Genomic DNA, 25,096 nt, shown 5'->3' with positions numbered 1-25,096 from the left:
CTTAATGTTAGGAAAGTGCACAAAAAAGCAGCAAATTGCACTTCCTTCATCATCTAAAACTACATTAAGTAGCATATGTCAATGAAGACTATAAATGCAATAACATCTGTTTGATCAACATCCCAATCATTATTAAATGGCTACTATTTACAAAATGAGGCCCATAATACATAAGATCGGCAAACTTAATCATAGAGTCAAATCCAATCATAGTATAGAAGCAGGTCCTTTTTTTTTTTACACAACACAAAAGAAACGAAAACAGCAGATTCAAATATAGGAAAAAAGCACATAGGGAGAAAGAAGAAATGACCGAGATCACGATCCAGCATTGGGCAGAGCAGCCATGAACGAATTGTAGGACGAATCGAGATCAAAGTGGAGTTGCCTCGCCTGCTGCTCCGTGAGCTCGTCTGCCGCCCCCATCTTTGCCAGCCTGGTGAGCCACTCCCTGACCTTCACCTTCCCCTCAAAATCCGGCGGTAAAATCCCTCCAAGCTTGGCGAACGATGCAGAGAGATCGGAAAGCAGGGGGTGTACCTGATCGACAGCGAGCATGTTGAGCTTGACGGCGTCCATGGCGGTGATGAAGTGCTGCACGCACTGTGCGATGGCGGCTGCGGATGTTGCAGCTGCGGCACCGGCAGAGGCGGAGGAGGCGGCGCGGTGCTCGACGGTGGCAGGGACGCCGGAGACAAGGAGGCGGTTGAGAGCGGCGGGGCACTCCATCTTGTAGGCATCGGCGAAGCGCTCGACGGAGGGGACGACGTCACGGAGGGAGGAAGACAGGGTCTTGAACTGGGTGATGAGCTTTAAGCACTCCGTTTCGTACTCCGACGAGGAGACGAGATCGCGGACGTAGGCCTTCTCGAGCTTCTCCGTCGTCTTGATGATTGCATAGAGGTCCGCGAGGCTGTCGAGCATCTCGTGCTCGCGCTTGTCGTGCCATAGCTTCACCTCCATAATCGCAACCGAGATCTGGAAATCGAGGTCAAGCTCGGGTAAAAGGTTAGGGATAGGGCTTGTGGAGGCGTTTCGCTGGATCGGTGAGATCGAGGAAAGAGGGATTGGGGATTAGGGTTTGGCGGAGGAGACGAAGGTCAAGGTCGAGGGCCGAAGGCGAGGGGAAATTGGTGCGCGTGGTGACGGACCCAAATTTGCTCCTCTTCGGACAAATTGTAAACAATAATGTGACATCTTAAGAGTTTGTTTGTACGTTGTGGTGTTAAATACGCAACTAAGCAAATAGGATAGGAAAAGCAAAGGCTTAAGGCTTAAGGCTTTACGAAACTAATTCTAAAAACTATCTACATTCAGTTGTATTAGGAAAGTTAAGAGGACTCATTATGGGCTGATGAGTTTGTACCTCAACTCTAAAAGCAAGGCCAGGGCCTGGAGCGGCCCATCATCGCATACTCACTATTTAAAATGGGAGATGAGATTTTTCTGGACACAGTCGGAGATAGGGATCGTCGCCGTCCGCCGCGTAAGTCTCGTTTCCCTGCTCTCACCACCCACACTGTCGTTACCTTTGATTTCTCCCTAGCCAGATTAATTTAGGGTTTAGAAATCCAAAAGGAGATGAGCTTCTTGCTTACATCTTCCTCCTTGGAAGGTATCTCTTTGACTGCTCTGCTTAATGGGTTAATACAACGAAATTGGTGATAGAACTTTTACTTCTTGAGATTTAGTTGATGAGCACCATAAGTGCATAAAAAGAAATCTTTGAATCGAGCTTTCCTGGAAGATGTTGATCCCTTATTGTTTTAGCTGAATCAGACAATTGGAGTTTCTTATTTTTATTTTTGATGAATTATAATTGGGGAGAACTTGTGATTCCATCCACTATTTTAACCGTTAATAAGTATACGTTTTTTGTTTTCTCTCAGATCCTCCTGGAGTTTTTCTTTGATTTCTCAAGAGTTATCCATTTAGTTGTGTGATTGCTTGTTTCACATAAACTCATCTGACCAGCTGTTTTACAGAATTTGTTTCTTAAATATAGCATCCCATTAATTTTCACCGTCCAAACAAACATCCGTATTTGTTTTTTAATTTTGCAGTCCTTTTGACATGAGAAATTGGTACCTTAGAGTTTATACAAGAACACTAGTTTTATATCGGACATTTTCATATTTATTCATGATGGAATGGAATTTTAAACCCCTTTAAAGGTTGGATATACATTTTTAGCAGTATAATAGTCATTACAGTTTTTCTGCTTGATTGCTTTTCTGCATTTTAAAGAATAGTTTTCCATCTTCTGATTTTTGCAGGTTTTCTCAACTAGGCTTCTTATGGATCACGTCGAGGGCCGTGATGGCCCTAATCTGACACAGGATGAAATAACCAGCAAATGTATTCAGATGCAACAGGACGACAAAAAGGCTGCCGTTCATGCTGAAATTGCTAGGGTCAACCAGCTCCCTTCCAATAGTAGCTATGCAGTACATCGCATGCGGGTACTAAACAAGCTTCTTCATCTCATGTCTATCCAAGTAAGAAGGAAATACTTAACCTTTCCAACTCATCATGTCATATTATCTATAGATGGAGTTTTTATTGTGCTTGCATGCATCCACAATGTATAAAAAGAAGAATTAAACCTTTAGTTATAATGCAGGCAAAAGATTTCTTCCAACCGGATCAGCTTCTATATCCTTGTGTATCAACGTTTATGTTGCATGTAGTTCTCTCTCTTATTTCTAGTTTTCTACTTTTTACAGTATTTCTGGTCGCTCTAGTAGAAATTAAATCAGCTTATTCCTTGCACAACAACAAGCCTTTGGTTTGAACCAATTTATGGGAGATATCATTTAGTAATGTTTACTGTCCTTGGGTTTTGAGCAAGTTCTTCTGGATTACTACCTCTAGTATTGCTGATTCATGCTATGGTAAAGTCTAGTTTGTTGATATGTGTTACCGGCTTCTCTTTATGATAAGAAGACTGAGACTGATCAATTTTGTCTCTTTTTTTTTGGATGAATATTGCTTGGATGGTTGACATACAATTAATATGATGGTTTCATCTCTTAAGTGATTGTGCTTCATTTGGCTTTCCCCCAACTGTACCTCTAAGATGAAGCCAGTAGTCCGCACAGTTACTGTCTCTCTCCATCTAGTACAAGACTCTTGTCTCTAGATGAATAAAGTAGTTGCACAACCATTAAAACTAAGAAGGTGAATAGCTCAGCTGGGCTTATAGCTTTCTCTTTTGAGCCTTTCTCTTCTGTCATCTGTTTTGGCCAGTGATCTTTACTAGGTTTAGAAGATTGATGTCAGGCTAATAACTGTCCATCGATATGCTTTGGTTCTATCTGAGCCTTTTAGCTTTGATCTATGAATTAGCTGACTAACAATTGTTGGGGAACGCTTTGAGAGATGATGATGACGACTACTGTTTTAGTGTATCTTTTCCATGCACTTAAATCGTTTGCTGCTAAAAAACGAAAATTGCTTGGTAATCTAAAGATCAAGATTTTGTGAATTGATGCCTTTTTACTGCTCCCATTTTCCTCTCATGTTCCCCCTCCACTCCTTTGTTTTCTTATCTGCAGATGAGTGCCTCTCAAGAAGAGGAGTTGGAACTCCTTTTTGCAAGCCTTTCTCTGTGAAGGTGGTCAGCAAGTTTGCTAACTTGGTTCAAATAATTACCGTTCGGCTAGGTACTTCTATTATTCTTTTATACAGACCTTTTCTAGTTGTGCATTGGCATTAAGATACATCAGCAAATAATCTCTCTATTCTGAAGCATAAGCCATTTATCTGCAGGTGTGGTAATAGTGTGTGCTCTTCCCCTGTATCTACAATGTGCTTCTACAGTGTAAATTGTGTGGCACTTCTCGGAGTTATGTTAATAGTGTACTTTAGACTGCTCATTTATCTATTCAAGCACCGCCGACTACGATCATGAAGTGAAGAGTGTAGGCTCGTCTTGCTATCGATCTCCTTTGGAAAAGAACAGAGAAAATTGTTAGCTGAATTTCCAAAGCCACTCCAATATATATATATATATATATATATATCTCGAGAGGTCACTCATCCTTATGCTATTCTCACCAAAGAATGCTTAATTGCTGAATTTGTTCGGTTCTTATGTTCCTTATATATGTACATAACGTTGGCCATGAGATGTGAAGCGTTACATTTATCTACTGTTTCACCGTACATAATGCCGATTACTACTTACTCAACGAAGCATCGAACATGCATTCCCCATCTTAATTTTCTTCTTAGGAAAAAGGTTCCGAGGATTTTTAAAGAAGGGAAAATTATGATGGATAAATGGTTTGGTCTTACCAATTAAGATGGAGGTCATTAGTTTAATTCTTAACTTCTTTTTGTCCGGCTTGTGAGCGATAAGTGAAAAAAATCTAAGATAAAATCACTATGTCCACATTAATTTTATTTGTGTCATTTTATCTCTTGCAAGTTAAATTAAAGTATAATTATTATTTTTTTCTAATATATTTGATAAAATTAGAAGTCAAATTTAAAGATCTTAAATAAAAAATTTAAACGCAGTTAAACTAATATTGATCGGTTAAAAGAAACACTTAATATTTCACTTAAGTCCACACCAAGATGCAGAAAATGACAATTTCTCCAAAAATATAATAAAGTGAAACCAAACAACTCTTTTGTCTGGCAATTGCTGTGTAGAATCTCTCTCAATTAGTCAATTTTGTAGGTGGTGAAACGCATAAAAGGCCATATTTATAAGTGTCTTCTACGAATATTAGTTGATGTAAGGGGTCAAAAGCAAAATTGGCTTCGGTCGCTAATACATTTTCTCCTCCACCCCCTCTCCCAACTTAACCCTCGCAATACTAGTCGTGAACCATCTGCAATGGCAGCAGCTAGGGCGGCGCTTGCTTCTTCCCTTTCGCGTCTCTCTTCTTCCACTCCTCCGGCGAAGCTGATCCCTCGGCGCGGCCTCGCTGGCGGTGGAGGTCAATCTCTCTTCCCGTCTCCTTTTATCTCTTCTGTCGTCCAATTTCGATCTGATCTCATTCCTCCAGTCGTGTTACGGATTATACCAGAAACCAAATCCAAACCTTGAGGATCTTGGATTGATTTTATATTGCGACTGATGCATGTTGCTGTTCGTGATATTTGGTAGGCGGTTCATTTTGATTCAGTTTTTGGGGTACGCAGATTACTGCTACTGCCCTGGAAAAAAATTACACCAATCGATTAGGCCTATTATGCAACATCTGAAATGTTTCTAAACCCAAGCAAGCCCCGTATGTATTCGCTGTCTCTCAAGCGTTATTCATCATTTATTTTTCTCTCCTGCTAGGAAATTGTTTATATGTAATTCTGTTGATATGGTCCATATGGAATTGTTTTTATACATGATTTCAAACATAACTAATGTGCTAATTGTCTTAGTTGGTCTGAGATCGAGGATAAGGATTTGTCTTTGTGGAATTGTGCAGTGAAGTTTGACTTCATCTAGTTCACTGTCAGCGATTAGAATGTATTGAACTTGGTTGTGGCCTTGAAAGGCAAGCAAGGTTGAAATGTGGCGGGCACTATATTTTTGGTTCTAAGTTAATTGTGCAGCATCGTATGTCTACTTTCTTAATTCTTTTGAATAGAAGAAGCTACAGAGCTACTGCATCTGCGGGGTTGACATAAATCTTGTAGTATCAATATAACTCTCCTCTCTCTGGTATTCTACATTAGTTAATTGAAATGGCGTAGAGTTATAGCACAAGAAGGGTGACTTGGAAGTTATATATATATATATATAAATTGCGATATTAGTGAATATGTTTCACCTTAAGTCATATCTGTAGCTGTAGCTTGATTTCTTGTAGTCACTGACTATGGAATAACCGGTGTATATTGTCAGCAGTTTGTGTAATTTGTTTGATTGTGACTGAGAAATTATTTTGATATTTTGTTCTGAGGCTTATCTGCCAAATCTTTGAAGCCATTTCAGCTCTTATTAGATGTTGTAATTTTACGTAATAGTTAAATTCTTACTATTTCAAGTTCATTTACTATTTCCTTTTCTCACAAGCCACTTATGATTTCATTTTCTCATATGCAGATCATGGACCCCCAAGAGTGAATCTCTGGGAAGATCCGTTGAGCCCATCTAAATGGAAAGAAGAGCACGTAAGTCATAGGCTCGTAACTTGGAGGACATAACATTCTAGAGTCTAGGAGTTGTTTTATGATATATTGCATATTAAAGCTAATAAGCTTATCCAAACTTTCTTCTAAAAGAATATCCAAAATTGTTTTCTGTGATGAAGATAAAGATGGTTGAACTATCATTTTGAATTCTTGACGTCCTGTTGTAAGTCCCATACATATCTTGTCCGAACTCTTTGTTCATCATTCTACTGTTTGTATACATCTACAAACATATTTGATCAACTGTTGACCTTCAGGGATGCAAGACTCTGATCTGGTTTGGTTTATGTTAAAGTAGACATATTGGGGTGGATAAGAAATAAGAATTTAGAAGTCTTATTTTATTTTCATGCATATGTGTTGGAGATTTTGGTCTTTTTAAGCCTTATTTTGCATGGGATAACTTCTTATACTTCTATTCATGAGGGCCATATCTGTAGAGTCCTTTGATGCTGTTATGCTTTCCTATTCTTTTTTTCGCTCTTCTAGTTGAGATCTCGTCAGACTCTGTATAGGCAGGAACCTCGTGCTGTGGGACTCCCTTTTTCTTCTATATTAGATCTTAGTGCACGGTTTGTAAATATGTTTCAAATGCTTATCTAATAAGCATGCCAACTTTTTGCAGTTTGTACTGGCCAGCTTGAGTGGTTGGGGTTTGGTAATTTATGGAGGATACAAACTTTTTGGTGGAAAGAAAGAAAAGAAGGATGAGGTACTTGTTTTTTCTTGAAGTTATGGAACTGTTTTCCCTATTTTTTGGTATGTGTTGCTACAAGATCAAAATGAATTTATTATTAATGTAAGATACAACATTTTTTTCTCTTTCTGCAAAGTAATGCTATTACATGTGTGAGATTCTAGTGAGGATCTTCAGAAAATTCAAGCATACTGATTATGTAACTCTACACTAATGCCAAATCTTTGGATGTGCAAAAGCTATTTCTAAAGAAATTGAAGCTCTAGTGAACACATTGCACCAATTATTTCTTAAAAAAGCTTCTTGTTAATTGAACATAACTAAATTGCAAACTTGATTATTTCTTTGCTTCTTGTGACAGAAAACTCTTGACATTTATTAGCTATCAGTGAGAACTCCATTATTAAGCATATCAAAATTATGGGTTTCTGTTTCCTTAATTGTTACAGGTAGTTGCAGCTCCAGCACATTAAGGTGGTACAGCTGCAAAATGCGTTGCTCTATTTGTGAATGTCTAAGAATAATGAAAAAGGGGAAATCAATGTGTTCCATCAAGTTCTTAGTGGTCCATCAAGAATTATGAACTTATGATGCTTTGATACTCTCTTTGTAAGGCAAATGACTTTTTGATGTGTTCGAATTCTTTTCTGCTTTATCAAGTGGTTTCAGACTGTACAATTTGCTATCTGATGATAATGCGCTTGAGTATCTTGCTTGACTTGCCTAGTTAAATAGTAAGAGCTTGAGAGTTTGCCAAGATTTCCTTCTTTTTGTTTGTTCTTAATATTCACGGAAAACAGACAAGGAATGGGATGCAGCACCCACATGCTTCAGCCAATTGTATGATTAATTTTTGTAATTTTCTTCATATTTTGTCATTATGAAGACGTAAACAAGACCTGAGGCACGAGTTTGGAGATTTAGCCGCAATTCTTATTTTAGTAGTTTAAACTTCTGTGTTCATATTTTGACTCTATAAACCCCTCCGCTTCACCCACCGGGGGAGTTCAATTTGTTTTGAAGGACGAAGCCCTTACTTTAGCCCAGAAAGGTCTTCTATTGACAGCATATTTCCGTAGGCATATTGATGATAGATTGCTCAAAGCCTCTTCCATAGAAAAACGTCATTTTTTAATAGCTACCTTGTACCTCAACACTTGAAATGATGAGGGTTGAACGACTTTGGTCGATGGTAACCGTTCTGTAAACTTTGTTTGCATTACAAAGCCCCGGAGGAACGACAGGGTACACTGATCAACCTGTAAATGTCTTCAATAAAGTTACTTCATATTTTAAGCATTAATAGGTAATAGTTGCTTGTAAAGTCGATTGTGTAATGACACCCTTCAGAAAGGGGCAAGAAAATAGCAACAACACTACAGTAGTGGAAGGCAGCAAAAGAAGGGTGAGAATTCTATGCTTCAGCATCAGATACCAAAAACTGCGTTCAGGTTTACAGCACAGATTGAAAATTCCGAAGTTTCTAGTTTCTCTCTTAACAACAACTAGGCAACTTAACTCGTCAACTCTGAGCCCAACAAGGTAGTGCAATGCAACTGATGAGGACTAGCATCTTGATCTAAGTTACTTATTTTGCTTCAGTATCTCTGAACATATAGATACCATGTGGCATATTACAGTATAACACCGTCTCTGGACATACAGATACCAAATTTGCCATATAACAGTATAAAACAGAACTGCCCTCTGAAGTTTCGATTCACTCATTCTTCTTCTCAAATTTTGTCCTGTCAGCTCCACTGTATGGGGCAAAATGATATGCATATTGCTGGATGATAGAGAAGATGACCATTTCAACAATCACCAAAACATTTTGAATGGCTTCCTCGATTTGCTCAACATCCAACCAAAAATGATGTGATTTGATTACTCCTGCAGAAGCTAAGACATCAAGTGCAATTCCCTGCAAGCAAAAGAACTCCAACCTTCAATTCCTTTTCTTCATAAAGGGCATGAATAACAATCTCTAGGAGTGCCGGATGATATGATAAATGAAGTAGGAGGTAGGAGAAGACACACATTTCAAAAATCTTTTAGATTCATCTAAGGAAAAGATCTGAACCAATTATTCAATGTTGTTATTAAAGCTTAGATGTTTCAACCTATGTCGTCGCCCTATTAAGTTGCTGTTACTATCTAAATTAGTGACAGCAATGAAAGTTAAAACAAGTCTCTTCAGGTCCAAGTATGAGTTTTACAGACCTGATTGTTTGCTAATTATAAACGTTTGTGCAGTAGCACCTGTCTCATGTTTGAATATTTATGTATGACTTCTGAAAAATGAGACCAATGTTTGCCTTTCTTTTTTGGACAAAAGACACTACTGCCCTATTTCATCCAATGTTCACCTTGATCTAATATTAACTTGCCAATGAACTGTAAATGTTGGCAACAATAATTAAAAGAAATAAGTGGCCTGGAGACAAAATGGGTTCTACAAACTGAATAGGCTGTTTAAATTGTTTCTAAAGCATGGTGCTCCTTGCATGAGAATATTGGATATCTTTAATCATCAATATTCTACTTAAAGATGATAAAGCATTGATCAGAAGTCATGATGTGCTGACCGCCACTTAGCAAGTTCACCACTACAAGAAATAACTTTCCAGTGTACATGACAAAAAATAGTGAAAGTTTGTCATGTTTCCTATTTACCCAGAACTGAAGAGATAAACTTACCTGCCAAAAGCAAAAGAAGACAATTCCTTTGATGCACAAGAACTTTGCCATAGGCTTGTGAGGTGCCAGCTCTTTTGCAAAAACATGATAGAAGATAACCAACGCATACAATGCCATGGAAACTGAAATGTTCAATATGATTGTGAATGTCCAGCTGACCCAACTAGGATAAAGCCCAAGAAGTTGAAGTACTATCATTAGAACAGAACAGACTGGCCGAACTACAACAAATTGCCATGTCCAGTACTTGAGAAGCTTCAGTGTGTGATGCTCTAGTCGGACAGTACGGGGCTGCATTTAAGAGAGATCAAATATTTGTAAAGGACATATAAAGAAGAACAAGAAGAAATTATCTTCAACATGAAGATGATGAGTAGCTTTTGTAGTGAGAATTTGCAGCATTCTTGGTAAATCATGATTTTCATAATGCTCAATAATGGGAAGCCAGCCATTAGAAGACAAACTTCTTAGTCAATAACATCTAATCATAGATGAACTATGTAGGATAGAAATAACAATTTTTACAACTTGAAGAATTACTTAAGGTTTTAACAGCACGAAGAAGCAGAAGAGATTGGCAGTTGAAATATTGATAATGTAGATCCTTGACCCCAAAGAACAGGCAGATTAGTGGAGGACTGGAGAGCTCAGCTACTGTCACACACCAAATCCTTCAGAAAATACAATCTAAAACACATAGAATAGCTCACTGATTAAGAACACAACAGTTTGTACATTTCTATGCAAGAAGAATTAGTACTTCACGGAAAACCCAAACCAATACTACTCATGGAGCAATTAAATCATTTCACAAAGAAAGAACAGTCTCCCTACTCTAAGATCAGTATCAGATAATGAAAAGTTGATAATCTTGGCTATGTCCATCAACATAATGCAGTTTTATAAGTAACTCAAAACAGCAAATATCACAGACCAGATATCCACTACCCATATCTCTTTCTTGCACTCTCTGAAAGTTTATCTATGTTTTCTAACTTGTTTTTTCATTTTCTTGAACCTTCTTGCAGTGACATGTACATTTTCATAATGGAACCAGATATCCACTACCCATATCTCTTTCTTGCACTCTCTGAAAGTTTATCTATGTTTTTTAACTTGTTTTTTCATTTTCTTGAACCTTCTTGCAGTGACATATACATTTTCATAATGGAAGAGAACTTCTGAATTACAAGATAAGCTATACTGCTATCAAAAGTTGAAGAAACATACAAACAACAAAAACTACACTACCATACCAAGTCATGAGACTGGAAACATACCAAGAAAAGAGACATAGGGAAAGAGTGATGAATCTCCCTTCCTTTGATTTCATCAGGCACTATGTTCTTACTCATAGAGATATTTAAGTAGCTATACATCAATGCCATGAACTTAGCAATCACCTGAATACCACATAAACAAGAGCTGATGAAATCTCGCAGAGGCCTTCAGAAATAATATGCATAAGATAAATGCTTTTGTTGAAAATTAGGAGCTCACCAATGCCTCATAGCATTCTTTAACAGAATCCAGGAATGTGAAGAAGACTTTGCTGCCCTGAATATCTAGAAGACCGACAAAGGAATCAATTGCATATAAAGGGGCCATTAGTATGATTATTATTATAGCCTTCTGTTCCTTCGGATTTTTCCAGTAGAAAAGATGTTGTGTTAGCAACTGAACAGTAAAATGCATTGACAACATCACACAGCATGCAGCCCCCAATAGAGTGAGAGTTGCTCGGTCCATCGTCCATATATCCATCTGCGGAAACATGGCGGCAGAGGGCAATCTGGAGATTCATATTCACTCTTATCAGAGGATAAAAATTTGATAGTAGCCGTAATACTGTTAAAATAGGTAAAGCATCCACACGGACAACTCTACTCAAGAGAGATAAGCACAAAAGCACTGGAAAATTGTTTGTTTTGTTCATTTAGAGTGCCTTGCTGAATTCATAGTTGAATTAATATATGAAAAGGGCTAAGTAAAACCTATATAGTAAATAGGTCGACAACTTAATGAAAATACTATCACTTTTATTCGAGTCCCATGATTGAAGGATAATAAAAAATCTCGGCAACTAAGAAACAACATATGCAAGAAAAGTTTAGGTGGATGATGTGTGGTTAACAGAAAATAAAATAAAACAAGGGATAATTTAACTACACCAAGCACAAGCTAGAAGTAGCACTGATAATTAATTAATTATGTTGACATTCGATTGAGATAAGCCCAATGAAGACCGCAAATTTCACCAGTATGGAGAACCGACTTCATTCAAGTTTAAGTTCCCTTGGCAGAGTAAAGATGCCCAAAACTGACATGTAGTAGTAAACAAATTTATGATAGCACTCGATTTGACCCCCGAACACATACAATTTTTTTTTTTTTAAAAAAAGAATTCTTAATCTAAACTACCTCAGAGAAAAGTACATAAATCATGAATAACAACTTCATCTTTCACAATTTAGCATATGCTCCGTTAATACTCCACGAGTAACTTATCGCAATCGTAATTGCATCTTATTGAACTGGAAATCCAGCTTATGGAGTCAGGGCAAAACCTCAGCAATAAAAAAAAGTAAATAAAATCCTCGAAATCGAAGATGATGTGTGATCGAAGCGTGATTCCTCGACAAGAAACAAGAAAGATGGATGTAGATGGATCTGACGGCGATCAAAGATTCAACGAGGCACTTACAGTAGATTGAGGGAACCGAGGGAGACAGAGAGATCTCGATCTGAGTCGTCCTGCTGCGGAGAAAGAGAGGCCTCGGAAATCGGGGAGTAGGGGTCTGCCGTCCGCGGGGTAGTAATTAACACGGACTGACGAGTGACGCCCGCAACCTACCTCGGGTCATTCCTTCGTTTCTTACCTTTGATTTTCTTGCATAATGTTTACCTCATCCTAAAATCCTTTTACTTTATATATATATATATATATATATATATATATATATTTACATATCTCTCTTTCTTACTATAAAGTACGTTTTGCATAAAATCATCTCTTATTGGTTTCGATAATATTTATTTTTTTCATTGAAAAAAAGTGAGCACTCTAATTATATTGAGTGTTAAATGTATTTTGCTCAAAATATTATTTTACCTTTCTATACTCCACAATATCTAAAGTCAATCCTCATAAAGTACTCACGAGTAAAATGAAATTATTAATTTTTTTATTAAACTTACTGAATAATATTACAATGACTAAAATGCCCATATAGTATTTGTTAGAAAATATATACAGATTTTAATACAACTTAGCAAAATTATGAAAATAGTCATTAAATTTAATAATAAAAAATTAACTGTCTTAATTTAATCATAAGTATTTAGACTGATTTGAAAATTTTTAAAGTACAAGGAGTAAATTAATTTTAGATATAAGTATAAAAGGATAAAATATATTTAACACTTATATTTATTTAAAAATAGAGAGAAAAAAAAGTAAAGAAGAGAAGAGAAGAAAAGGAACGAAGCAGCAGAACGAAAAAGAAATCATCAAAAATCCACCGGAGTCTTCTTTAAATAAAAGCACTCGAAACATACATTATTCGTCAACTGAACTCGGAACACTGCAATGCTTCCTACATTGACACCGACTTTATGAGCATTCTAATTCTAATGTATCTCAATAAATATGCCTTTACAAGTGTTCAAGATGTGCTCATTGTCACGTGAACAATATTTTTCTGAAACTTTTAAAGATGTTCTACGCATCAATAATCAGGGTAGTATGTAGTGAAACTTCACATTCTTCACAAATCACCATCTTTAAATCACTCCTACTACCAATGTAAACCATCTTATTCTTTATAACCTCAGATAAAGGAGCATTGGAAGGCTTGTGAATCCAATCGATGGCTCCTATACCAATACAAAGAGCTATGTTATTTCTGCAGGGGATCTCATAAAGTGTTCAGAGATTCCAAAGGTTTGCACAATTATAAAGATATTCTGCATGTGATCCTAAGGAAGTAGTACTTTTGGAAATACTAAGAGCTCCATCATCTTTTCCGAGAGCTATAAATTACATGGTGTCCCCTGTCCCCACAAATAAAGAATAGGGAAAGCACACTCTCTGTGTGTGTGTGTGTGTGTGTACTCGTAGATGGGGATCAGATGCTCCTCCATTTCCTCATCTGGAGCTCCATCTACTAGTACTAGGGGACCATTCTACTCCGATCGATTAATAAAAAGTTTTCCTCGTGTACTTTTTGATCACTTAAACAGTACCTATCAACGAGCTATTCTTTTCACCTAGCGAAGCTTTCAGGAAAAAAAAAAAGGAACTAGAGCCATTCCCTGGGGCAAATTAAACTTGTGTCACAAACTCGAGAGATCTAGCAAAGCTTTTGAAATGCTAGCTCTTTGTTGTTTTATTTATAATCATGAGGCGAAAGCTTGGCAATCATGTGTCCGTTCTATAATATAAACATTCTAACTCCTCACCCCAACTCCCAAGAGAGAGCATATTTGGGTATCCTAAAAGCCTACAGCCTAACCCCCCGGAGAACTCACATTATATTGTAAATATAAGCACTAGTAGGCCAATAATGCAACTTGGCATGTGGTATTCATTATAACTAAACAAGTTTATGGTGACTCTTGATGCATGATATGCGTCCAAATGCATGGTACAAAGTCATCAACTCTTTGCTTCCAGTCCTCCTTTTATCTGGATGGTGATATAACTTGCTTCTTGACCTTCCCCAGAACAAGCAGTGCCCTCTGTCTGTTAAAGTGTTCATGCAGTTGTTAGCCATGAATTACAGCACGACTACTTTCCATTCCTCTGTTGACAGACACCTTTTGTTTTGATGCCCAATTGATTGAAGACCTTTGCGAGAATACTCCTTGCATTGTTCTTCAATCTTTGAAGGCTAACATTACTTCCGATCAAAATTGAGAAGCGCAATTTAGATACAGATTTCGGTTTTCCACATGGTTTCCAATGTTTAGTGTTTAATCTACCACTGAGCCAAAAAGTATTCTAACTTATATCTGGGATTTTGCCAATCCAAAGACAGGTCAACCAAAGTTAAGAGCATCCCTTCTTTCTAAGGCACTCCGATCTCCGAGCGACTTCACTGAATTTTTTTTATTTAAAGATTGAATGAATTCATGCATGCCCCAAATATATGCCAATCACTTCATACAACCAGATTTCAGTTCTCTGTGACACTACATTACGATGATCATCAACTTTGCGGATAGAGGCAGCAAAGGTGAAATTAACGTATTCTTTGCTAACGCTTGATCAGCTTAGGATATAATGTGGTCCAGAGTTTGGAGGACTTCTACTACAACCATCATGCAAACTGTGCGCCGCTACTAACATATATATATATATATATATATATATATATATATATTTTTGCACAGAGTTTTTGACCAATCCTACCATCCGTTATAAAAGAATTTACTCATTTTGCTATAATTGATATTATAGTTGTTGATGATTTATGTAATAATATATTTTAAAAGATAGTCGCTTTTTCCGGCCTAAAGGAATGGAATTAGCCATTTAAGAAACAACTTTATAAATCACTTTATGTGCAGGTACAAAGAAATTTACGTGACTATACTTGATAAAACTGAAACTCACAATCAGATGGAGAATATATAACTAAAACTTTAGACGAACTAGATCACTAAAAGAGATGAAGTCGATTGTGAATTAAGATCCATTAATAGTTATCTTAGCTTTCGAAAGCGTGCGGAGACAGGGTAAGAAAAGGTCCAGTGGTCTCATGAGAAGGAATCATATAATGGGACATCCGGAGATATGACAGAGACATGAGACTGATAAGTGACACCATGATTCTTACTTAGAGATGAGAGAAAGCTGGTGACGAGTAAGTAGTGTAAGAAGGACCCAGGACTGGAGTAACTCGAACCGCACAAAGATGAAAAGTACAAGAATAGGTGGACAATAAAAGGTTCATGTCTCATTAGTGCTACTGTTTTGTTTTGTTTCTATTTTTATTTTTTACTCCATTCAATTCTGTGTTGCATTTTTCTACCAAAAACGCATATCTTAACAACAATCTGAGATTAGAAAAAAAGAAAAAGAAAAACGTGAGTTGCTTTAGAGTGGAAGTTTACCACTAAAGAGAAAGCTAGATTTGTTTTGTTTGTATCCTGATTCCTGAAACGAGGAGGAAACCGAGAGGTATCTTAAATGCGCATTATTTGCAGTATAGTATTGGTTGGTCACTTATTTGATTGGACTACAGCATATTGGCTGTGTTTGCAGTGCTCTACTGCTAGATGCAAAACTAACATCATATATAAATATATATAATATAGTTCATACTTGATTGAAGTAAAAATTAAGCATTGAGTGTGATGATCCATGGAAGAGGAAACAAAAAAAAGGGAATTGGAGGTCGGTGAAGTTTTGTTTTGAGCTAGAGGAGGGAGGCAAACCCCTTCCCTGGTGGCCCAAAATCCAAGTATGATTTTTGTATGGAGAAAGACATGAAAACATAGGGAAGGGGGACCCTTTATAGTGTGAAATGGTAAAAAAGAAAAAGAGAAAGAAAAGAAAAGATACAAGCTTTATATAACCTCGTCTTCTCCCCCACATGAGTGATAAGAGTTTTGATTTCTTTCTGCCTTCCCCCACCACTTGCTTTTCTCCGGTTCTCTCTCCCTACCCAACAAACTTAAGTGAATGCAATGAAATATATTTCTCATGTCATGTCATGCACGAAGGCAGGCGCTTATGTATACAGCATCTCGAGGCTAGCTGAGTAGGCCCTTGTTGGGATTCCCAAAATAGCCAGGTCTCTCTCTCTCTCTCTCTCTCTCTCTCTCTCCCCATCTCTATCGCCAGTAGAAACCATTTGCTGCGGGATTTGGTTTGTTGTGTATGTGAGAGGGATAGAGAGAGAAGAGTTTGAAAGGGAGGGGGGGGCGCAGAATGGGAAGCGTCGATAATCTTTGAAAAGTTTAGTTCTATCCCTTTCTCCGCCGGTTTTTTAGGCGAGAGGCGTATGCGGTAGAGATTCCTTTCTTGGTACTTTGTGGCGTGGGTTTCCTACCTTCCTGCCGTATCCCGGTAGATCTCGGGTTCTTCAAGGACGCGCTTTGGAGGCGGCACCGTGCGTTTCCCTTTGTTTCTTTGACGTGGGTTCCTCAAAGATCTCTTCTTTGATCGCTTTTACGGAGAGTTTTTAGGAACTCTTCTTTGGTTGTTCTTTTAGGTTTGACGTTCAGATCTTCTGACGCAGGTTTCGTCATTTTGGGTTGTTTCTAAGCTTCTAATGGCCATTTGAAGAGAACCCAATTCGTCTTTCGTCTCCTTATCACGGTTTCTTCACGAAAAGGGCTACCTTTTTTTTTAGAAGATTTCTTTCTCTCTATATCTTCTTGAGTCGTCTCTGGTGAGAACATGGCTAGTGATATGGGAGAAGACGTGGGCCTTCTGTTCAGTGATGAAGAGTTGAGCGAGATGAGTGGATTGAAGAAAGGTGGGGACTTTGTCGAGGTGACATGTGGTTGCACGAGCCATCGCTACGGGGATGCTGTGGGGAGGCTTAGGGTATTCGCCTCCGGCGATCTGGAGGTCAGCTGTGAGTGCACGCCCGGCTGTAACGAAGGTGAGTCTGATCGTCTCATGTGATGGTGCCTTGATCCATTGTAGATGTTTCATTTTTGTGTGCTCTACTTTGTTGATGTTGGTTATCTTTTGGCAAGGATTCATGCCGATGCACATATGGTGTTTGATTCTTGATCATGCTTGCTCTATCTTTTATAAGCTCACCTACCTATGCATCGGTTGATATATTTCATATTTTATCCATGCAAGGTGTTTTCTTCTTGTTTCTCCAGACTTGCATGTCTTGCCGATCTTTTTAGTTAAAATGTGACTTCTTCGGTGTATGTGCCTATGCAAGTTGTTAATGGAGAATACCTGGTGATGTATGATCTTCTATGTCCTGTACTTGCCTGTTACTACAGTTTGGTTCTGGAAATTTGCTTCTGTATGTCCTTGAAAGTCGCTTGTCACGATGGTCATGCTCCATGGTTTGAAATATTTCTTTCTATTATAAGAATGGCTGTTTCTTATGCAACTTCAACTTACACTGTTCATGGAGTTATCCTCTGAATGTTATTCTCTGTGTTTCAATGATGTTATTTTACCTAAGGCTGCAGTTTTGAGTTCTTTAGCTTCAGGTCATGGCTATCAATGGATATACCCCTATGATAATAGGCAAACACCTTTTTCTCTTAGTGCCACCCATCTAGGCTTTCTTTTACAACATCTTTCTCGAGAAAATTCACTTATCTCTGCTCGTCCTGTGTTCTTCTCATGTAGAACGAATAATAGCATATGAGGAAAAGCATAATCAGAAGAAACAGGTTCTTTGGTAATCATGAGTTGTGACTATCAGCAGTCAGTTGCTTGTTGATAACAAAAGGAGAGAAAAGAATAGAATCTCTGACATTAGTTTCTGTAACAAAATTTGATTGTTGTGTACAGGAGGTCTTGAATTAGGAGGATAGAATCTCAAGTGGGTTGAGGCTGTTTCTGTGTTTTCAATTTTCATCTTCCTATTCTGTATGTATGAGTAATTTAATCTGCTTCTGGTACTTTTCTTGATTAAAATGTCTAGGAAGAGAAAAAATATATCTAATTAGGCAGTGGATGGGTGTTGTTTAGAAAATTGTGTATCATGATGGAGAGAAGCTAATTCATTAGTTCTGCCTGGATTGTGTTCCTGTCACTTCTTCAGATTATAATCTGGAAGAGCTCTGCATAATGAATCAGCTTGTTCATGCATCTTATTATTAAATCCTTTCTACCTTAAAGTGTTGTCGAATACTTTGATCAGGGCATGAGCATGACTTGGCAGCATTTATTACAATTGCCCATTGTAAAGTTTCCTAGAAGTTGCTCAGTGGGATGCTCTTATGCAATTTGAATGATAGACCAAATAATGAGGAAGACGATATTGGATTGAAAGAACGTGCAAAATTCTTTTTGGAAAAGTGGAATGCAGCATATGTGATTTTCCTGGAAAGGGATAAGTGAACTGTGAAGAATAATTCTTAGTTCCTTGAGATTTATGAGATTGTATCAGAAAGAAAACAAATTTCTCAAGATTGCTCAACTATATTAAATGATGTAGTTGGCTTTATTCTAATTTTTTTTTATTTGATACCCAAGTTCACCATACTGAAGGTGCAATTGTGCCACAAAGAGGACTCATTTCTTGCTCGCAATATTCCAGAGTAACATTATCTGCTCAAGCTAGCTGTAGAGTGATCTATGCTTATAAATCTGCATTAGACATAAGCAAATCTACTTCTTAAACTATAAAACATACAATGTAATCTTTGGGACTTGGTTGTCTCTAATCGCATACTTTTATATTGCTGTCTTAGCTCACAATCGAAATTATATGATTGCACGTCTCCATAATGCATTAATAATATCTGAGAATAATATCATGAATTATATCTGGTGCTTGATGGTACTTTTAACTCCTAGCTGTAACTGACTATGTTACTGAATCATCAGATAAATTGACCCCAGCTGCTTTTGAGAAACATTCTGGACGGGAAACTGCAAGGAAATGGAAGAACAATGTATGGGTTATCATTCAAGGGGAAAAAGTTCCACTGGCAAAGACAGTGTTGCTTAGATACTATAACCAGTCACTGAAAGCTAATGGCTCACATAAAGGTCCTAATGGACGACCATGTCATCGCGACGAGTTCATCCATTGTAGAAGATGTAACAAAGAGCGTAGGTTTCGCCTCCGGACCAAAGAAGAGTGCCGCATATATCATGATGCTGTTGCAAATCTCAATTGGAAATGCTCAGACTTGACATTTGACAAGTAAGAATACTTATGTGGATTGCCACTTTGCCAGATTCTCTTCTTAATCTCATACTGTTGCACATAGTCAATTGAATATTTACATGAGTATAATTTTTTTATTTGAAAGAATTAGCTGAATTACCTCATGGTGAGAGTTTGGCTATTACTTGTGCATCAACTGTTCTGGCATGTAGAAGCTATGATTAATAGTTTTTCTGTTCTGGTGGTATGTGTTCATTGGTATGTTGAATTCATATTCAACAGGATTGTGAATGTTGATGGTTCCAATGTGCAGTTGAAGAAGTTTATTTAGATTGTGTGCACATATGCCTAAAATTAGATCTATATACTGAATGTGCTTTCAGAGCTATTCTATCCTGTGTTGACTTAATTCTCTCTCATTGTTTTGTCACTTGAGACTGAAAGATTGAAAACCTGTTGCTTCTTGCTTTTTTATAATCGCCTTCGGTTCTTGATGCTTTAGTATTTATGCTGGCATGCCTGTAGAAATATTTTCTCCATGTATCTACTTCAAGATATATTTTACATCTTGTTGACGAACCCACCAATTTGTAATGCTCGACAGCATTATGGTTCTAGACTCTTCAATTTGTAGAAGTATATTTTTCCGCTTTATGCCTGTTGGATGACCAATAGATTGCATTATCGGCCGATACCAAGATAGATCGGTCGATATGGGATCTCGACCCGAGATGTTGCATGACAGATCTTCTCTCTTTCTTTCTTTCTCCCTCTCTCAAACCATCCACAACAAATTTGGCCTTGGTCTATGTCCGGCGAGACAAGGATCCGACCTTGGTCAACGTCCGATGATCTCTGATGAATATCTGGCTACCACGAGCTTGAGTATGTTTTTTTTCTTTCTATTTTCTGCATTTTTTCCTTTTCTCTCTTTTTATCAAACTCGTTCCCTCCCCCCCTCTCTCTCTAGCCTCTCCTCTCTTTTTCTTCTGTCCTCGTCCTCCTCTCTATCTTTGTTACTGCAGCAATATTTTTTGCTAGCGAGAGAGAGAGAAAGAGAGAGAGAGAGAGGGATTGTTTTTAGAGAGGAGGGAAGAGGCTAGAGAGAAAATAGAGAGAGAGAGAGTGATTGAGAGAAAGAAAGAAAAGGATGGAGGGAGACTTGGCAGTAAGGAGAGTGGGAGATAGAATTATTTTATTTGTGTGAGAGAGTGGGTGAGATGGAGAGAATAGTACTTTTTTAATTTTATATTTTATATGAAGTTATTTACATTTATCTATTATCTATTAATTAATTTCTAAATTTTGGAATTTTTTCTGTATTTAAAAATAATTTTTAGATTTTTTGTGACTAAAAATAGTCTTTGAAATTTGGTGCTAGCAGCCGAAACGGTCTATACAAACGATACAGCTGATATGTATCATTTTTTCAGACGGCCGATCACAATCCCAGTTCTGATATTTTGAACCTCGAATAACATTCTCAGACATGCTTATGCCAAAGTGGGTAGAACAGGTTCTACTATATTATCTGCTTTCTCTCAGCTACAAGAGGCTGATCACTTTTTTAGCAACTAGTGTCTGACTATACCAAGTTTACTGACTAGAATTAACTGTTGATTTGCCATCATAAACAACCATATAACATGATATCTCTTGACAATCAGATAGTTAATGTTTGATTTGCTATTCCTCAGCATTAGAGGCCAAGAGGGACAGAGCTTTTATAATAGTCAAATTCTGCTTTGAGAAGTAATCAGCTTGGTATGCGTTTTATGCAGACAAATTTATGTAGACCAGGTGGTGTAACCCAAAATAATCTAGCTGTCATTGTCAAATCAGATCTGAATTGAATAAGTATTAGGGCTGATTTGATATCCCAAAATAATCCATGGCAATTGTAATACCGATTATATTAATGTAATCCCCCACACCAACCTGAGAGAGTCACTTCACACTTTGGGTAAAGTTGGAGAAGAATTAATTTATTTTGAATCAATGCCATACTGGCTGAATAACAGAATCAATAATTTTGTTTGATAGTATATGTTCATTTTGAAATGCATCCAGATGCTTTATTTTGTAGTTCCATATCAAAGGTGTACTTGGCCATGTCACATAGTTGAGTCAAGCTAGGATTCTAGGACCTTACTGGCCCAAGATTGACAATGTGTCTGCAACTTTTAGTCCATATTTTCCTTGTTTATATTACTTCTAAGGTGGCTTGACAGCACAAGTTTCTTACGAACTCATCAAAAAAATGTCTTGGACATTGTTAGACTCGACCATCCATAGTGACACCGTGTTTTATATTGATTTCTAAATTGTTTTAGTTGATAGTTACTTTTCATACTTTAGCGCTTCTGATTCAAGTTGTTTGGAATACCCAATAGAAGCAAGCTAATGCATCAAAGCATAAGAAATATCATATTTAGATTTCCATATTGTGTTTAGCTTGATTTACGTTATTATTATATGTTTTGTTTTCTGTTCAAGTCTTGCAAAACCTTATACAAGTGAAATTCTTGTTGTAAAAATAGGTTGGAGAAACAGAAAAGAGATTTGTTTCCTAAGAGTTTCCACATAGTGGTCTTAGTTTTTTCGTCTGCCATTCTTTGTCAAGAAAGATAGTCTCTTTAGCATTTAGCTACCAGCTATCTGTCGTAGTCATCTGAAAAGGAAAGAAAGAAAAGGAAAGAATGATTTGATTGTGCATTTATCTCGGCTTTTCAGTAAAAGGCAGGCAATTGTATTACCTCATAAAAGGGCACAACAATACCCTAGATATCCCAACAGATACCCAATATATCCCTATACAACTGATCCAGTAAAGCAGGAGGGGCTGCATTTGCTCAAAGAGAAGAAAAGGCCTGGTTTTTCCCCAGGGAGGCCCTCTTGGTAGGCGGTAGAGGTCATTGAAAGATTCCACTGTCTGTGCAAGGTCTTTAAAATTAGTTGGGTAGTAGTTGTTTGTCGCGTTTGAAACATATAATCATTATGGCTTTTCCACAATGTTGATACACTTAATCATGGCAATTGCCTCACAATTTTTTGCTATTCCCTCCTTTTTCCAGTCCAATTGAACCACGTTGGGCGGAACCTGAAAGTAAGATTATGTTGTCATACCACTAGGTCCCAGAACTCCTTTGCCTTAGGGTACTATATCAGAAGATGCTTACATGTTTCATCCTCATCATTACAAACAGGGTGTAAGGCAGAGGAGGACAGGGAAGGGTTATGAAGCCTAACGTTGATTGGAAGTTGACCCCACGAAACATTCCATATTTCTATGAAAAAGTGCTGCTAAGTAGTTTTCCCTATCCTTAGCTGTTTGAATAAAGTTTCTCCCTGCAAGTTGGGAAATCATTAATCAGGAAGAATCTTGGTCCACTTTAATAGTGATGTTCTTTAAACCTAGTACTCTTGACTTGCCTGAATGTGTTATTAGCTAAATATTAGGTAATCTGGAATTCTTCTGCATTTTCAAGCTCTATTAAGCCTTGAACCCCTATATTGTGTTTTTGTTTATAAACTAAATTCTTAACTGACATCTGTCTTCCCAATGTGTGCTTTCTACCTATTAGGTATATCTTTAACCAAATCAGCTAGAGATTAGTACTGTATTCTAACTTATTTGCTGAATCAATACATGAATCATCCTCAAAGGGTTTCAACTTTCAACCAAGCATTTGCCAGTTTATCTGGAAATGGCCATTAAAGCTTGTATTGCAAGTAAGAGGGTGATTGTTGAAGCTGTGAATAAGTTTTGTGGTTTTGTCTACTGTTAGTTTGTTTCTGAAAGGAGATCATATGATTAGAATTAGGCACCTAGGAAGTAACTACAGGGAAAGCATCATATACAGAATTTTGTTGAACTGTTTAACGGGTATTAGAACTGGTATTCTATCACAATGATATGATTAAACTAAACTTTCCTTAGGGAAATCATGTTCTTTCATCTCAAATGAATCTTAGGCTCCCTGTGATTATGTTCATATAAATGTATAAGTCTATTAGATTGAAATGATAGGTCTATCCTAATGTGCGCTTGAGCTGATCTGTTTTCTTGTACTTCTTAGATCCATGTTTCTTGTGCCGGAAAACATTTATAGATGTATTCTAACCTTTATCTTTTCTTTCTAGAAAAAATGGTATTGTAACTATTTGTTCACTTCACTCATTTAAAAGTAAATGCTTAGGCGACAACTAGTATATGATTTTATGTCCTGTTAGATGTAAATGGATACTTTTGATTCATCCAGCCAGATAGGGATATGTCAGTTTTTTAAGCAATCAGATAGGGATATGTTTGTGTTCTGCTTAAAGCTGGTTGACGTTGTTATATTTGTATGTAGGTTATAGAAGTGAACATTGAAATGCAACTTAAAATAATCTAACATTAGTAACTGTTCCATCATTTAATATAAAAATTCCTTCCCTATATACATGTGTTAGTTCCTCCACCATTTCTCCTGTCTTGCATTCTCATTTTTTTGCTGTCAGGTTTCTGGCTGCACACTGGGATTCAAATGTGATATAATTCCTTCTTTTCATCTTTCTCCAATTTTGCTGTGTTTTCGTAAGTGTTCTAAGAAAGAGTTACACCTTAATTCATACCAGAGTCACCTGCGAAGATGAAGAGGAGAGAGCAAGCCGCAAGGTTTTAAGAGGGTGTTGGCGATCACCATCCTGTAAAGGTTGCACCACTTGTGTCTGCTTTGGATGTGAGATTTGTCGCTTCTCAGATTGCAGCTGCCAGACTTGTGTTGATTTCACTCAAAATGCGAAAGGCTAGTCTATTTCGATGGTTCTCCTTCAATGGACTTGATCCCATTCTTCAGAGTTGAGACTTTTGAGGCATTATTAGACGAAGGTTCTTTGACATTTGTCATTATCAATTTCAAACTAAAGGTTCTTCAGTTGACTAGGCTCATATTTCAATTGTATGCCGCAGCTATTATTAAGCAGTTGATATTTCTTGAAGATTGGCTTTGTTTATTTCCTAACGAAGCCAGTCGAATTTTGCTTAAAAGAAAATTATTGCTGATAAAGTTATAGCGAAACATTTGTTTGAATGGGTAATTCCTTTGAAAAATGTGGATATCCAGTCTCTTGCTGCATGCCTTTTTTGCCTCTTCTTTTTGTAAATTCAGCCTATCTATAATGAATCAGTGAATAAGTCTTACATTTCTTTCTTTCTTTCTTTCTTTCTTTCTTTCCACTTTGGCCCATGTACAGGATGATGCAGCTCAATCCTAAGCAAAATCGTCCTATGTGGAGCATTACATAATAAATATTTGATTTTGGAGTATTGCTTCATTCCAGTAATCATAATAAGTTCCTTCACTTTAGTGCGCAGTATTAATCAAACACCAGTATGAGGGTTTAACTTAGTAATGGTTAGATGACCGGATGTAAACACCATCAGATGCTGAATGGTTATGGTTGGGCTATCCAATTAATTACGTTTGAAGTTACTTGTGTTCTGGTCATCTTTACTTGGGATTGAAAAAAAGAAGGATCTTTAATATAAATACTGTCATCTCACTCGGATATCAATTGTTGTCACAGTTGTTCTCTAAAGAATTCGTCGCTCAATCTTCTCTTCTTTTTTCTGAAGAAATATAAGAGAAGGCTTAGTTAGCTGTGCGTGTGCCTATTTCTTAATGTATTACCAAATTTTACAGCTCAGGTGAAGGTAAAACAATAACTATGATTAGAC

The 25,096-nt window shown here is 37.3% G+C and overlaps 5 protein-coding genes across 5 annotated transcripts; 3 read left to right on the top strand and 2 right to left on the bottom strand.

Moving 5' to 3' along the window:
- Window positions 1-109: 109 nt before the first annotated feature.
- Window positions 110-1,676, bottom strand: LOC140784630 (vacuolar protein sorting-associated protein 28 homolog 1). Its single transcript, XM_073132127.1, has one exon. The coding sequence runs from the start codon at window positions 961-963 to the stop codon at window positions 319-321; it is 645 nt and encodes a 214-aa protein (XP_072988228.1). The 5' UTR covers window positions 964-1,676; the 3' UTR covers window positions 110-318.
- LOC140784631 (uncharacterized) lies at window positions 1,335-4,154 on the top strand. Its single transcript, XM_073132128.1, has 4 exons — window positions 1,335-1,486; window positions 2,277-2,462; window positions 3,558-3,665; window positions 3,772-4,154. Exons 1-3 carry the CDS (start codon window positions 1,355-1,357, stop codon window positions 3,612-3,614), a joined length of 375 nt encoding a protein of 124 aa, XP_072988229.1. The 5' UTR covers window positions 1,335-1,354; the 3' UTR covers window positions 3,615-3,665; window positions 3,772-4,154.
- A 583-nt stretch (window positions 4,155-4,737) lies between these two features.
- Window positions 4,738-7,555, top strand: LOC140784509 (uncharacterized). Its single transcript, XM_073131977.1, has 4 exons — window positions 4,738-4,952; window positions 6,062-6,129; window positions 6,776-6,862; window positions 7,297-7,555. The coding sequence occupies exons 1-4, from the start codon at window positions 4,850-4,852 to the stop codon at window positions 7,318-7,320; spliced, it is 282 nt and encodes a 93-aa protein (XP_072988078.1). The 5' UTR covers window positions 4,738-4,849; the 3' UTR covers window positions 7,321-7,555.
- Window positions 7,556-8,251: 696 nt separating this feature from the next.
- LOC140784085 (uncharacterized) lies at window positions 8,252-12,476 on the bottom strand. Its single transcript, XM_073131277.1, has 5 exons — window positions 12,252-12,476; window positions 11,048-11,339; window positions 10,828-10,950; window positions 9,548-9,838; window positions 8,252-8,771 (listed from the first exon to the last, which is right to left on the bottom strand). The coding sequence occupies exons 2-5, from the start codon at window positions 11,321-11,323 to the stop codon at window positions 8,568-8,570; spliced, it is 894 nt and encodes a 297-aa protein (XP_072987378.1). The 5' UTR covers window positions 11,324-11,339; window positions 12,252-12,476; the 3' UTR covers window positions 8,252-8,567.
- A 3,676-nt stretch (window positions 12,477-16,152) lies between these two features.
- On the top strand, window positions 16,153-24,469 carry LOC140785223 (protein ULTRAPETALA 1-like). Its single transcript, XM_073133002.1, has 4 exons — window positions 16,153-16,690; window positions 16,795-17,163; window positions 19,089-19,410; window positions 23,995-24,469. Exons 2-4 carry the CDS (start codon window positions 16,956-16,958, stop codon window positions 24,167-24,169), a joined length of 705 nt encoding a protein of 234 aa, XP_072989103.1. The 5' UTR covers window positions 16,153-16,690; window positions 16,795-16,955; the 3' UTR covers window positions 24,170-24,469.
- The last annotated feature ends 627 nt before the right edge of the window (window positions 24,470-25,096 follow it).

This window comes from Typha latifolia, chromosome 3, assembly GCF_019914945.1.
Source record: "Typha latifolia isolate L0001 chromosome 3, TyphaL0001v2, whole genome shotgun sequence".
NCBI lineage: Eukaryota > Viridiplantae > Streptophyta > Magnoliopsida > Poales > Typhaceae > Typha > Typha latifolia.
The sequence above is the reverse complement of the archived record's forward strand: the minus strand, read 5'-3'. Positions and strand labels throughout refer to the sequence as shown.

Excerpts from the sequence above, each read along its gene's own strand:
- LOC140784631 (XM_073132128.1), top strand. The coding sequence starts at position 1,355 with ATGAGTTTGTACCTCAACTCTAAAAGCAAGGCCAGGGCCTGGAGCGGC. Across the intron at positions 1,487-2,276 it reads GGATCGTCGCCGTCCGCCGC|GTTTTCTCAACTAGGCTTCT; the intron begins GTAAGTCTCGTT and ends TGATTTTTGCAG. Across the intron at positions 2,463-3,557 it reads ATGCAGTACATCGCATGCGG|ATGAGTGCCTCTCAAGAAGA; the intron begins GTACTAAACAAG and ends TCTTATCTGCAG.
- LOC140785223 (XM_073133002.1), top strand. The coding sequence starts at position 16,956 with ATGGCTAGTGATATGGGAGAAGACGTGGGCCTTCTGTTCAGTGATGAA. Across the intron at positions 17,164-19,088 it reads CACGCCCGGCTGTAACGAAG|ATAAATTGACCCCAGCTGCT; the intron begins GTGAGTCTGATC and ends CTGAATCATCAG. Across the intron at positions 19,411-23,994 it reads TCAGACTTGACATTTGACAA|AGTCACCTGCGAAGATGAAG; the intron begins GTAAGAATACTT and ends AATTCATACCAG.
- LOC140784085 (XM_073131277.1), bottom strand. The coding sequence starts at position 11,323 with ATGTTTCCGCAGATGGATATATGGACGATGGACCGAGCAACTCTCACT. Across the intron at positions 10,951-11,047 it reads AAGAATGCTATGAGGCATTG|GTGATTGCTAAGTTCATGGC; the intron begins GTGAGCTCCTAA and ends TGTGGTATTCAG. Across the intron at positions 9,839-10,827 it reads TCCCTATGTCTCTTTTCTTG|CCCCGTACTGTCCGACTAGA; the intron begins GTATGTTTCCAG and ends TCTTAAATGCAG.
- LOC140784509 (XM_073131977.1), top strand. The coding sequence starts at position 4,850 with ATGGCAGCAGCTAGGGCGGCGCTTGCTTCTTCCCTTTCGCGTCTCTCT. Across the intron at positions 6,130-6,775 it reads CTAAATGGAAAGAAGAGCAC|TTTGTACTGGCCAGCTTGAG; the intron begins GTAAGTCATAGG and ends AACTTTTTGCAG. Across the intron at positions 6,863-7,296 it reads AGAAAGAAAAGAAGGATGAG|GTAGTTGCAGCTCCAGCACA; the intron begins GTACTTGTTTTT and ends TAATTGTTACAG.
- LOC140784630 (XM_073132127.1), bottom strand. The coding sequence starts at position 963 with ATGGAGGTGAAGCTATGGCACGACAAGCGCGAGCACGAGATGCTCGAC.